Source organism: Chelonoidis abingdonii, chromosome 1, assembly GCF_003597395.2.
Source record: "Chelonoidis abingdonii isolate Lonesome George chromosome 1, CheloAbing_2.0, whole genome shotgun sequence".
Classification (NCBI taxonomy): domain Eukaryota; kingdom Metazoa; phylum Chordata; order Testudines; family Testudinidae; genus Chelonoidis; species Chelonoidis abingdonii.
In genome coordinates, this window is record NC_133769.1 from 28,642,039 (window position 1) to 28,656,605 (window position 14,567).

The window sequence follows — 14,567 nt, forward strand, 5'->3', positions numbered from 1 at the left end:
CTGTGTTAAATGTAAACTACTAAAAAAAAAAATAAAGGGAAAGTTTTTAAAAAAAGATTTGACAAGGTAAGGAAACTGTTTCTGGGCTTGTTTCATTTAAATTAAGATGGTTAAAAGCAGCAGTAAAGCTGTGTTAAGTCAATGTTAAGTTGTAAACTTTTGAAAGAATAACCATAAGGTTTTGTTCAGAGTTATGAACAGCCTCCATTCCCGAGTGTTTGTGACTGAAGTTCTACCGTATTTGCTAACAAAATATATGGTAACTTTCCTTCCTTATAATAATGCCATATACAGTAATAGAAAATATTACATATATATATAATGGGATCAAGTTGCAGTACAACTTGTGTGGAGACTGTAACTTCAAAATTCCCCATTTTTTGTGCATGTAAAATCTAACAAAAAAGTTGCGTTAATTTAGTTTTTTGTATATAATATGCTAGTGAGATTACAATTTATCTTTGGCCTAATTGTATGGGGCTTGGGTGTCCTTAACTATGAAATCTAAAATTTTCATAACTGTGTGTTTTTTTTTTTTTTTTTTTAGAGTTAAGCCAAATATATTTTCCTACATGGGGACCAAAGATAAAAGAGCTATTACAGTTCAAGAGATTGCTGTTCTTAGGTAAGTGAAAATATGCTGCAAGTAAATTCTTATAACAAGGTAACTTGGCTGTCTTAATAAACATTGAAGAATCTTGTAGCACATGTAAAACATGTTGGTTTATTAAGTGATACTATGTGCACTCTTTATTTTGTTCATCAATAGCATGGAGTTTGTTTAAGGTAGGTTAGCTTTACATGGAGAAAACACCATCGCGTATCAAACAGTAGTTGCAGAGTCAGGTCTTGATTCAGCAGTGCACTTAAGCATGTGCTCTAGTCGCTTTACCGACCGAATCAGGACCACAGTCACTAAACGTTAATGTTGTTGATATTATGGAACTCTTTTATTTCAAGAAAAGTTGTATAGTAACTGTTTATCTTGTAAAACCGGTGGTACTCAGGCTGCAGCTTCTGAGTCATATGTAGGTTGCATGGGGTCCATTGGTCTGACTGGAGCTGCACCTGATCTGAGACACATAGTGAGCAGAGGGTTGATCGCAGGACTGCTCCCATGCTATATTACCCTTGCAAGATATCAGAAGGATGCTCAGTGGTGGTGTGGTACCCACCTATCCGTTGTTAATGTGATCCACCCTGTCACTGGGAACCCATCTTCTTCCTTCCCGACCCAGTTCCCTCTGAGCATTCAGGAAGGAGAACCAGAACTGCTCCTTGCTCCAAGGTGAAGAAAGAATGAGGAGGAACAGTTCCTTCCTTGATTAAATGGTAAAAACTTTGTTAACACCAAGGTAAGGCTGCTGGTAATAGCTTGTGCCCTTCCAGAGCATTGAGTTCTGCAAAACTTCTGAAAACCAGGAAGTACAGTGTTAGGGTAAATCCCACATAACCTTAACTCTGCCCCCTGCTGGAGCTGGCAATAGCTACTGGGAATTACTGTGTTAGAGGTAGCCATAGCTGTACTGAATGGTTGAGGAGGTAGGTGGGACAGTTTGGTCTCTGATATTGGAAGATCTTGGTTTGAGCCCCTCCCTCATTCCACAGTGTGTTATCAAAGGAATCAGGTTCATGTGTACCTGAGGCTCCAGTCTGCATCATTTCGATACAGAATTGCATAGGTGGTATCAGTAGCAGGGCACTGCAGCCTGCTTGCTATGGGTATTGCTAGTAATGAGGTGGGAGATGACAGCAGTCTGTGAATTTAATGATAGCTAGGGGAAAGTCTAGGTTTAGGTGGTATCCCACTCAGAGGACAGAGTTAAGGTTATATGGGCATTTACCTTAACTCTGTGTGTGCTGGGTTTTCAGAAGTTTGAGCTTGACTGGATTCACGTTCTGGGAGGGCATGAGTTATCTCTGGCAACTTAACTCTGCATTAACAAAGTGTTTTGGTGATTTAATTTTTCTTTTAACCATTTAATTTTCCCCTCCCCCCCTTTTTTGAACAGAAAGAGAAGTGTTACTAGTTAATGATTGTTTAGATAGTTGTAGTGTAGACATAGATGTGAGAACATCATTTTCAGTGGCACAGCTGCACCACTGTAGTGCTTTTGGTGAAGATGCTCTGTGTTGACAAGAGAGAACTCTTCTGACAGCTTAATAACCCCTCTCTCTGTGAGAGGTGGTAGCTATGTTGGTGGGAGAAACTGTCTATACTGGCACTTAAGTCAGTATAACTTACTGTCTCTGCAGATTTTAGAACACTTAGAATCTAGTTTTAAACAGGAAGCCGGTCTTTACCTTCACTATAGCAGAGCTGGTGCTCTGCTGTAATGTACTCCCAGAAGTAGCCTAGGAGGGAGAGATGCAATTGGATGGAGTCTCTGAAAATCACAAAACAGTGGTGTGGTTCTTTGGCATTGCATTGTAATATTGCATCAAAAAATGAAGATGTACCACAATATAGCAGCCTTGTGTGGATACATTTATCACAATGCAACATTTGGAGACCATGTCATGATTGTTTTGTGGCTTTTTGCAACCGCATTCAATAACTATGGGACTCTTAAATTTAAACTAGAGGTTCCCAAACTGATCTCCGTAGAGAAGACGGATTATGTTATTCAGCTGTTACAATTTGGTATGTATACACGTGTTCATATATACACACACACGCAACTAAACAGAGTACACCATACAATCTGGTTAAATGAGATTAATAATATGTGGGTCCATCTGATGAATCCCACACTTTGACTGATGATCATACATATTCTAGATTGAGTCATGAGAGATCCTTAGAGCCTGCTGATCCTGCATAGAAGTGTGGTGGTGTTTCTTGGGGACCAATTGTTAAATGTTCTGGTAAATTACCTTTGACAAATTATTCTGTGTGTGATGGTGAAAGGTGGCGATAAGTTGCACGTTGAGGGCTGTTGATGTATAAGCACCCTGGATGAAACTCCCCATAGAAAGAATTAAAGGGCTTATCTGTGTTGCATTAGTTCTGCTGGTATAGCTGCACCAGCAAAGCCCCTAAGTGGAGATGCATCTTATACTGGCTTTTTGCCAGCATAAGACGTGTCTCCCTAGGGGGCTTTTTGTCAGAATAGCTATGTTGTTTACAAGTCTGATTAGGCCTGTTGGAGAGACTATTGTACTTGAAGGGTGTGTTCGACCACTTAGCTCAAAACGACATGCAGCGTCCAGGGTGCCTTCGTCCTCTACCCCTCATTGACTGTGCAGGGGACCTGGAGCAAGACTTCAGATCACAGGAAGTAATGATCAGACTTACAAAGACCAAAACCACAGCCCCTAGAAAAGATGGCATTCGCTATAGCATCCTGAAAAAACGAGGTAACTGCAATAAATGCAAACAATTCTGCCATACCCCAGACTTCTGGAAGAAATCTGTGACGGTGCTCGTCTACAAGAAAGGTGAGCGAGACGAGCCCAGCAACTGGAGACCCATCTCTCTCTGTTCCATCATGTACAAACTGTATGCCAGCTGCCTCATGGCTAGGATCACAGACTGGTCTGTGAACAGGGGAGCCATCAGCCCCATCCAGAAAGGCTTCATGTTGTGCAAAGATTGTTACAAACACAACTTTGTTCTTCAGACTGTCATCCACACAGCCAGGAGGGCACGGAAGCAATGTGCCATAGTGTGGCTCGACACGGCTAATGCTTTTGGATCGATGCCTCGCCAGCATATTTTTGACATGCTGCGAGAATTCGGGATGCCTGAAAACTTTCTCCAACTGATCCGGGAACTTTCTGAAGACTGCACCACCACCACCCACTCCTATCCGTAGTGTCGTAAAGCAAGGTTGTCCCCTCAGCCCCATCGTTTTCAACTTAGCCATGCAGCGGTCTAGGTGGTTTTGACCTGTATGGCAACAGTGTGAATATCCTGGCTTACGCAGACAATCTGGTCCTGATCACAGACAACCCGAAGTGTCTCCAAGAAATGCTCAACATCACCAGCCAGGCTGCCAACTGGATGGGACTCTGCTTCAATGCTAGGAAGTGTCCAATCCTCCATATCGATGGCAGTAGAAGGGACTCGGTCCAGGCGATGCCTTTTCAGATCCAGGATGAACTTCTGATCTTCCTCGAGGATGGGCAAGCATACTAACATCTCGGCATGCCCATGGGTTTCCACATCCCGCAGACACCTGAGGGTACCATTGTGGAGATACAAGATGTGGCCAGGATCAACTCCTCCCTACTGGCACCATGGCAGAAGATCAATGCCTTGAACCACCTTCCTGATCCCCTGTATCTCATTCGTCCTGAGGGAATCTACTGTGGCGAAGGTACCTCTGAACAAGGCAGACAACATACCAGGCAGCTAGTGAGGAAGTGGAGTTTCTTCCCCAGAGAGCCAGCAATGAACTGGTGTACATCTCGCACAGGCAGGGCAGCGCCAATGTTCCTCACATGGTGATCTGTGCGACATTGCAGTGATCACTTCTGACATGCCCGGATGTTATTGTGAGGAACATTGCAGAAATTGCCATGCGGGATGTCATCAAGAAGTGAATCGTCAGGACCCCCTTCAATCAAGATGTCGCCACCTACCTGAGCAGCTCACTGGAAGGCAAATTTGGAAGAGACCGGGGAGACTTTGCTTCGCTCTGGACTCATGCCCATAATGCTATGTGACAACTGGAGAAGAGTATCTGCTGCTGCTGGACATGGTGCAAGAAATGCCAGGAGCTGGGAGGCCTGGTACCACACGTGAAGAATGCAGAGCATGCAGTCCTCGCTCCAAAAGCTAGAACCACGCTGGAGAGGACCGTGCAGGATGCCATCCACTGCCAATACGTGGAAAACCTGAAACAGAAGCCAAACCAGGGCAAGCCTTTGAAAACTCATGGCAATCGGGGGAGGTCCCGAATGACTGGAGAAAGGCTAATGTAGTGCCCATCTTTAAAAAAGGGAAGAAGGAGGATCCTCACCTCAGTCCCTGGAAAAGTCTTGAAGCAGATCCTCAAGGAATCAATTCTGAAGCACCTAGAGGAAAGGAAAGTGATCAGGAACAGTCAGCATGGATTCACCAAGGGCAAGTCATGCCTGACTAACCTAATTGCCTTCTATGACGAGATAACTGGCTCTGTGGATGAGGGGAAAGCAGTTGGACGTATTATTCCTTGACTTAAGCAAAGCTTTTGATGTGGTCTCCCATAGTATTCTTGCTGGCAAGTTAAAGAATTATGGGCTGGATGAATGGACTATAAGGTGGATAGAAAGCTGGCTAAATCATTGGGCTCAACGGGTAGTGATCAATGGCTCCATGTCTAGTTAGTAGCCAGTATCAAGCAGGGTGCCCCAAGGGTTGGTCCTGTAGTATAGACCTGGCCAAAGATGCAGTCACATTTGTCTGCAGTTAAAGCTTGGAGGTTCCTTTTGTTGCAGAGCATCTGCACAAAAGGGGGGTGGGATGCCTAGCCCCGGTTGCTGTTCCAGGGTATGTGCAGTCTTGGACCAGGAATTTCTCAGGTGTAAAACTTGGGGGCAATGGTAGGAAAAGGGGCACAGAGTTTGTTGAGCAGTCAGACTGGAATGGAGGCTTGGAGAGAGACAGAGGCACTAGACCAGGGGTGGGCAAACTTTTTGGCTCAAGGGCCAAATCTGGGCATGAATGCTCACGAAATTGGGGGTTGGGGTGCGAGATTGGTGAGAGCTCCAGCTGGGGGTGCAGGCTCTGGGGTGGGGTCAGAAATTAGGAGTTCAGGGTCTGGGAGGGAGCTCTGAGCTGGGGCAGAGGATGTGGGGTTTAGAGTGCAGGAGGATGCTCTGGGCTGGGACTGAGGGGTTTGGAAGGCAGGAGGGGGATCAGGGCTGGGGTAGGGGTTGGGGTACAGGAGGGGGTCAGGGGTGCAGGCACCGAGTGGCACTTACCTTAAGCAGCTCCTGGAAGCAGCGGCATGTCCCCCCTCTGGCTTCTACGCGGAGGTGTGGCCAGACTGCTCTGCGTGCTGCCCTGTCCGCAGGTGTTGCCCCTGCAGCTCCCATTGGCCATGGTTCCCGGCCAATGGAAGCTGCGGGAGCGGCACGTGGAGCGGGGGCAGCGTGTGTAGCTCCCTGGCTGCTCCTGTGCATAGTAGCTGGAGGGGGGACATGCTGCTTCTTGCAGGAGCTGCGTGGAACCATGGCACACAAGCCCCGGACCTTGCTTCTCAGCGGGAGATCGAGGGCCGCATTAAAACATCTGGCAGACCAGATGCAGACCCTGGGCCATAGTTTGTCCACCCCTGCACTAGACAGTTGCTTCTGTAGCAGGGCAGAAGTGCTAGATTTTAAAAAGCAGAGTACAAAAATATGATTAATTGAGGTCTTCCTTCTAGAATTCTTTGTTTTCTTGCTTCTGCCTTGTAACCGCAAATTATTAACTTCTCTAGTTAGACTGAACCTTTCTCAATATTAGTTAAGTTTCTTGTAAAGAGACAAGTAAAAGCTGGGATTGACATCCAGGGGTGGGGGATGTGCTTATCTTGCTGCTCAAGTAAAGACATCTACAGTGCCTGTAACCGTTAGTGGGATTTGCATGCTTGATTCTCAGTTCAGTACACTGAACTGTCCAAGGATTCCTAGATCCACCCAGTCTCAGTCATGCTTTCTGTAAGTGTTTGAAAACAGTTTTGTCTCATCTGTACTGGCAGCTTAATCATTTTCAAATGCAGGTTCAGGGGGATAGCACTATTCTTGACAGCATTTTTCAGCAGTGGTCAGATCCCTTGTGATCTAAATCTGAATTCTGCACTAGAGGGTGTAAAACTTTGTCCTGTGGTGTTCATGTGCTCTGTTCACAAAGCATTCTGTAACATCTGTAAGGGTTTGTTTTCATTGCAAAGCTAAATTAGGTGTTGTCCTGACCCCCACTTCCATACACTCACACACACAGCTCTCTCATCCAAGTTTAGTGGTGTTTTCAGTCCCCGACTATGTGGCTTGTTGGGGCCTGTTGGTCAGTGATTCCCAAACTGGATTATGACCCCAGATGGAGTCTTGCCAATCCCTAGTGTGCAGAGGATGCCATTTTTCTACGCGTAGCATGACCTTGCATATACAGTGCATGTGAGGTCACAATGTATGGAGGACACCATTTTGCATGACCTTGCATGCACCATATGTATGGGGTCATGCAGTGCAGAGGATAAATGGTGTCCTCCATGCTAGAGTGTTTGAAGGAAATAATTAATCAAAAGGAGTCATGCTGGCAAAAATTTTGGGAACTCCAGCTGTAGCCTAAAGCCTGAGTTGTGCTTTCAGGCTGGTAACAAGCTCACTTTGCTGTGAGGATTTAGGCTAAATCATTTATGCTGATAATACCTTCCCAACATTTCCCCTGCCCCTTTGTGTACCTAGAAGAACAGACAAGTTCTCCCACAATTCCGTGGGAAAGGGAAGGGCATGAATGAACATGGGGCAACCAGAACTTTGTATTAACTTTTTTTGCCAGTCAATCTTCCAATGTAGGTCCCGGGAAACTTGTTGTTGATATAGCTTTGTCAGTAATGGATTAGTTCTCCTGTGTAGATGGGTCTTGAGAATAATGTGCCCTATTCTTTTAGGTGATTCATTTAGAATATTTTTGGAGGCAATACACAAAAAGAAGAGAAACTAAGGGAATTATACTTCTGTTTCTTCTAATGGTGTTTTAGCTTGAAGCCCTGGCATCTCCATAAATACTTATCCATGAGCTTTTCCGAGAGTAGCTTGGTCACTTCTTTTTTCCATTTCTTTTTAGAATCACTGCACAAAGGCTTGCTCATTTGAACAAATGTTTGATGAACTTTAAGTTGGGAAATTTTAGTTACAAGAACCATCCGCTGAAATTGGGAGAACTGCAAGGGAACCATTTCACAGTTGTTCTCAGGTAAAATGCTGCTTTCTGCCAGGACTTTGCCATTGATGGCTTTCTTAATCAAGTCAGAGTTCTTCAGCTATAAAGTAGGGGGGATACCAGGGGATCTGAGACTACTTTTCTACTACTCTGAAACTTTTCTCAATCAAGGTGGAGGGGAGGGAACTTGCTGGATTTAGGACAAGCAGTATACAATATGTTTACTTTTAACATTGATAATGACTGCTTTCAGGAGCACTGGAGTACAAGTTTGAACTGATCTGATGGTTGTAATTTGAGATGGTTTTACTGTTGAGTGGATTTTTAAAAATAATTTTGTATGTTATTAGAAATATAACAGGAACTGATGATCAGGTACAGCAAGCAATGCACTCTCTCAGGGAAATTGGATTTATTAATTATTATGGAATGCAAAGATTTGGAACCACAGCTGTTCCTACATATCAAGTTGGAAGGTATGGTTTTTTTTTAATAATTGATGATTTTATTGTGTGTACTAAAGAATCATATTTTGAAATTTGTATCTTAGGATAATGTTACATCTGGGTATGTTTTTTTAATTTTATTTTTTTTCCTCTCTGAAAAGTTTCAGTCATGATATTGTGTGTCAAATTTAACATTAGCATCAGGAACAGAATCTATATAAGCAGCTGTATCAGTTGTCTTGTGCGATGAAATGTAAAATGTATAGAATATTTTGGTTTTCAGACAACTGAAATGTATCCTAAAATCTGTTCCTGTTTTAATAATAGCTAATAAATTTTCTGTTTCATTTTAGAGCTATTCTACAAAACAACTGGAATGAAGTAATGGATTTAATATTAAAACCACGGCCTGGAGGTAGGTTCTAAGAAATACTTTACACATAATTGAACAGTATTTATGGAGGGAAAGTTGAACTTTTTAAATTGAAGTGCATATGGACATTGACATTTTTGCATATGGTAAACTTTGTCAGCACTGGAATTGTCCTTTCTGTTTAAAAACTTTCAGCAAGCTCTTAACAGCAAACCGTTGTTGATGGCTTGGATCACCCCCTCCTGTAGTAAAAAAGACAACTGAAAAAGGGACTCATTGTCTGAGTATCTTGGTGGGGATCTTTTTCTAGAGATTCCCTGAACATCTTTTTGTGGGTTGTACAGGATTACCTTTGCCATGGAAAAACTACCCCCCAACCTGAACCTCTGCATCAGCTCTGCCTTTAGCAGTCTCCCATCTGCCATTCCCTGGCAACACAGCTCCTCTTGGGCTGAAAAGGGCTGCAAAAAAGTTAACACAGCCTAGGGCGGCTGTTAACTCTTTCTGGGAAGCTGTATGGGACCAGAGGGAGGACAACCTGCATCCTACCCATTCTTCTCCCCTTCCTCTTGTGTGGACCGCATGGTGGACAGAGAGCCCTCAGTGGGTCTGGTCTGGTGGGGAGTGAGGGGATGGTCCTGGGGAAATCCATGCACAGATTTAAATAGGGGGATAATCTGGGCTCAGGTAGCTAAAGTTGATGGGGAAGGGCACAGTAGAAATCCTTCAATAGGTAGCAAGTTTGTTTTCTAGAAGATAATGAGGTGATAAGTAACAGTCAGCATGGATTTGTCAAGAACAAATCTTGTCAAACCAACTTGATAGCTTTCTTTGACAGGGTAACAAGCCTTGTGGATGGCGGGAAGTGGTAGATGTGGTATATCTTGACTTTAATAAAGCTTTTGATACTGTCTTGCATGACCTTCTCATAAACAAACTAGGGAAATGCAACCTAGATGGAGCTACTATAAGGTGGGTGCATAATTGGTTGGAAAATCATTCCCAGAGATTAGTTATCAGTGTTTCACAGTCATGCTGGAAGGGCATAACGAGTGGGGTCCCACAAGGATCAGTACTGGGTCTGGTTCTGTTCAATATCTTCATCAATGATTTAGATAATGGCATAGAGATTACACTTCTAAAGTTTGCAGATGATACCAAACTGAGAGGGGTTGCAAGTGCTTTGGAGGATAGGATTATAATTCAGAATGATCTGGACAAACTGTGGTCTGAAGTAAATGGGATGAAATTCAATAAGGACAAATGCAAAGTACTCTACTTAGGAAGGAACAATCAGTTGCACACATACAAAATAGAAAATGACTGCCTAAGGAGGAGTACTGCGGAAAGGGATCTGGGGGTCATAGTGGACCACAAAGTAAATATGAGTCAACAGTGTAACACTATTGCAAAAAAAAAGTAAACATCCTTTTGGTATTATTAGCAGGAGTGTTGTAAACAAGACACGAGAAGTAATTCTTCCACTCTATTCTGCGCTGATTAGGCCTCAACTGGAGTATTGTGTCCAGTTCTGGGTGGCACATTTCAGGAAAGATGTGGACAAACTGGAGAAAGTGCAGAGAAGAGCAAACAAAAATGATTAAAGGGGTAGAAAACATGACCTACAATAGAAGATTGAAAACATTGAGTTTGTTTAGTCTAGAAAAGAAGACTGAGAGGAGACATGCATTTTAATTTAATTTTAAATGAAACTTCTTAAACATTTAAAAAACCTTATTTACTTTACATACAACAATGGTTATATGTTATAGACTTAGAGACCTTCTAAAAACGTTAAAATGTATTACTGGCATGCAAAATCTTTGAATTAGAGTGAATAAATGACCACTTCTGAAAGGTTTTCAGCCGCTGGTCTAGATAATACTTAGTCCTGCCATGGGTGCAGGGGACTGGACTAGATGACCTCTCAAGTCCTGTGATTCTGTGTTCAAAAGGGCATCTTCCATTTTAGCCACGGAATGCATATTAGAAGGTAGTAAACATTAGGTTTTATAGGTGGATTTCTTTACCAACAACACTATTGAATAGGAATATCTTTTAAATGTACTTTAACCCTTTATATTTACATGTTTATACGTTTGCTTTAAATTAGCCATGTCATGAGTCCTGTACTCCTACTACATTTTAAAGACAGGTTAACAAATGAGTCAGCTGTTCCAGTAGAGAATCTAGAAGCTTTGGCTCTTTTTTTTTTTTTTTTAAACAACTTCCACTAAGATGAACATGCTAGTTGCACTGAGATTTTCAGATACATTAATATTTTCAATCAACTTGAATTTTTTGTTTTGCAGTTACAATGTTAATCTTAAATTATTGTTACAGCTGAGAAAGGATATTTAGTTAAATGCAGAGAAGAGTGGGCAAAGACTAAAGATCCAGCTGCAGCCCTCAAAAAACTGCCTGTAAAAAGGTGTGTGGAAGGACAACTTCTGCGTGGACTTTCGAAGTATGGACTGAAGAATATAGTCTCTGCATTTGGCATAGTGAGTGTAAAAAGGTTGAAGTTTTTTGTCTGTGTGTGCGCTTTTTTTTTTGTGGTGTTACACTACATTCTAAATGGACTATGTATAAACCTCTTAAATCCATCCATTCCTCTCTTCTGTGTTCCCCTGAAGTACTGTCCCATTGTTTACTGAGGGGTCCAGACTCAAAATGATGTGTAATGAATAACTTGAATGTTTCCTATTAATGCACATTATGGAAGAACAGAATTCTAAATGTAATTGCATGCTAATATGGAAGCTGTATGGTTACTTAAACTCATCTGAATTATGTAGGTATCTGTGACTTGTGTGTAAGATTTAAGATCAGATTTTCTTTGTGCCTTTGGAGAATCAAATCAAATGAACAGTGAGGGTAATTAGCCATTGGAATAGGTTGACAAGGTATGTGATAGAATTGCCATCACTTTGAAGTCTTGATTTAAAAAAATAAAATTGGATCTGTTCTGAAAATAGTTCTATTTCAACCTCAGATTACTGGGCTTGACACAGGAATTACTTAGTGAAGTTTCATGGTTTGTGTTATGCAGGAGGTCATACTGAATGGTCTTATCAGTTCCTCAAGACCTACAAATCTACGAAAAATAATTAAATACTACTTTACAATGTTGAAAATGGCACTTGTGTCTACATCAACAAAACACTTGGGAAACTGTTACACAAAATAAAAATATGGGCTTTTTGTATTGAGAGGATAATGCATCCTTTTTTTTTTTTTTTGCCTTCTTTCCACCTAAATTCCTCTCAAATTAAGACCAGAAACATAGCATACAAACCAAGCACCTGCATGTCAACTGTGTAACTGGAAAAATGACTTGTTTCAATGTTTATCCATTAAGTGTGGCTGAGTGGTGAAAGTAACTAAAGATACCTATTATTCAGTTAAACATTTTTCACCTACAGATACCAAGGAATAATCGTTTGATGTATATTCATAGCTATCAGAGTTATATATGGAATAACATGGTGAGCAAGAGAATAGAAGAATATGGACTTAAAGTTGTATCGGGAGACCTTGTACTTAAAGGAGGTAAAATAAACGTCAAATCCTTGTTGCTTTGCATGATTTCTTTTTATACTTTAAAGACTGTTAGAATTTTCCTAGAGAAAGGTGTATCAGTAAATGAAGATACAACACAACACCATTTGCTTCATTTATCTATAGTCAGATATGTTTAAATCAAGAACTTTATTTTTAAATTCAGTTAACAGTAGATTCCTGTGTCTGAAATATGTCACATACCTATGTATTTTAAGTAGAAAACTGTTTGAATTGTAGGAACAGCTGTTCATATTGAAGAAGCAGATGTTGACGATTATACTATCCATGATATAGTGATGCCATTACCTGGGTTTGATGTTATATATCCGAAGCATAAAAGTAAGTCTTTTTAATTTGCACGATCACTAAAAACTTAATCTGAACTAAGATTTTAAGTAGATTTAATTTTCTTCAAATATTTCCTTTTCTTGTAGTTGGTGATGCCTACAAGGAAATGTTGTCTGCTGACAACCTTGACATCAGCAACATGAGACATAAAATTCGAGATTATTCATTATCTGGAGCATACAGAAAGATCATAATTCGACCCCAGAATGTCAGATGGTAAGTAATAGTATACAGCTAAATTCCCTGTAAGCTGTGCAGCAGCCTATTTAGCACTGTGCAGGGGCTCAGGGAACCCGCCTGGGGACCAGCCGGGAGGGGGGTGTGCCCCTCCTCCATCCCTAAGCTAGCCCAGCACCCAACCTGCCGTGGCCAGGGCACCCCACCCCCTGCCCGAACCCAGTCAGGACTGGACAGGGCTGGGGGAGGGGCACCTATCCTGTGGTCCCATCCCTGGAGCTGCTGCAGCAGGGAGAGGCACCTCTCCTCAGCAGCGCAGGTGCTGCTGCGGGGAGAGAGAGCTGGGGGAAGTCCTCTCTCCCTGCAGGGGCACCCTCCTGCATCCCAAACCCTTCATCCCAAGCCCCACTCCAGAGCCCACACCCCCAGATGGAGCCCTCACACCCCTGCACCCAGCTCTCTTCCCCAGCCCTAAGCCCCTCCTCCCTTGCCCCACCCCAGAGCCTGCATCCCCAGCCAGGGCCCTCAGCCCCTCCCCCCCATCTTCTACTCAAGCCCTGAGCCCCTCCCACACTCTGAACCTGTTGGCCCCATGCCCACCACATGAATTTTGTTATGGGCACCAATATGAAGGTCATGTGTGTCACACATCACCTCCATACTGGTGCCCATAACAAAATGTATACTGCACATGGGTGGGAAAAATTAGAGGGAACACTGGATACAGTAAAATGTATTTGGAAATAATAGGATGTCCCCAGAATACATGCAGGAGGACTGGCGAGCATTGGTCTCATGTGTAGCTAGGCCATGATCAATATACTAATATGTAGGCAGGAGCAGTAGATACAGATCTTTGTACCACACACACTATGCACAGACCAGTAAGGCATAAGCCCCACTGCTTCACTGGTCCCCTAGCTCTGATCTGCTGTGGAGCACTGTGTACTAACACTCGAGATACAGTGGATTCTTCTTTGAGTGATGGTCCCCACTGTATTCCACTGAGAGTTATGTGCATCCCCCTACACACAGCATAAATGTGACATCTCCCACTGTACTTAGAGCCTAGGATGCCCACAGGGAGGTAGAAGAACTGGATTTGGTCCTGATACATTTTATCAAGAGACTCTTTCTGCATCTTCAGTCAAGCAGTTAAAATAAAATACAGTGTTCTGAATACAAGAAAAGTAAAATTATTGACCAGGAATGTGACTATTTTAGACTTGCCCAAGATAATCTGTAGACAGTAAATCATGTAGATTAATATTGCAACCCCAAAAACCTGTGGTTGTGTGTGGGGGGAGGCTGTTTTGTTTTTTAATCTTAGCAATTTATTTTGAGGAAAAGTTAGTCTCAACATCTTTCTTAGATTGGCATATGAACAAAAAGTATATGAAAGATTCAGTTGTTTACACATTAGTATTAATTATGGTTTATCTATTAAATCCCTATTACTGTAGCACGTAGAGACCAGAACCAGGATCAGTGCCCTCTTATGCTAGGTACTATACAAAACGGGCAGACATGATCTGTGAAGAGCTTCTGGTCTAAGAGGATGAGAACTATAAGGAGGGTTTGGGATGAGGGCAATTAAAAGATTGCTCTTCAGTGTAGCCATTATACACTGGATGACTTCCTATGATGTGGCTGGAGAGGAAAAATAGAGTATGTACTGTGATACAGCATGGCCAGAGGGCAGCATAAGAGTGTTAGCAGGGGTCCTTATTCCCTGCCAAGGGAGGAAGGTTTGCTTTAGATTAACTAGAGCACCTGACTCCAGTTAGAGCACCTGACTCCAGTT

The 14,567-nt window shown here is 42.6% G+C and overlaps 1 protein-coding gene across 5 annotated transcripts in view; it reads left to right on the forward strand.

The window, feature by feature from the left end:
• The window catches only part of PUS7 (pseudouridine synthase 7), a 51,201-nt gene that overhangs the window by 26,680 nt on the left and 9,954 nt on the right, over window positions 1-14,567 (forward strand). For all 5 annotated transcript variants that reach the window (XM_032787342.2, XM_075064691.1, XM_032787340.2 and 2 more), the window contains 8 exons: window positions 548-625; window positions 7,760-7,888; window positions 8,206-8,331; window positions 8,655-8,716; window positions 11,018-11,178; window positions 12,100-12,226; window positions 12,476-12,577; window positions 12,673-12,802. In XM_032787342.2, the coding sequence (XP_032643233.1) occupies window positions 548-625; window positions 7,760-7,888; window positions 8,206-8,331; window positions 8,655-8,716; window positions 11,018-11,178; window positions 12,100-12,226; window positions 12,476-12,577; window positions 12,673-12,802 (915 nt within the window). The remainder of the gene's footprint in view (window positions 1-547; window positions 626-7,759; window positions 7,889-8,205; window positions 8,332-8,654; window positions 8,717-11,017; window positions 11,179-12,099; window positions 12,227-12,475; window positions 12,578-12,672; window positions 12,803-14,567) is intronic.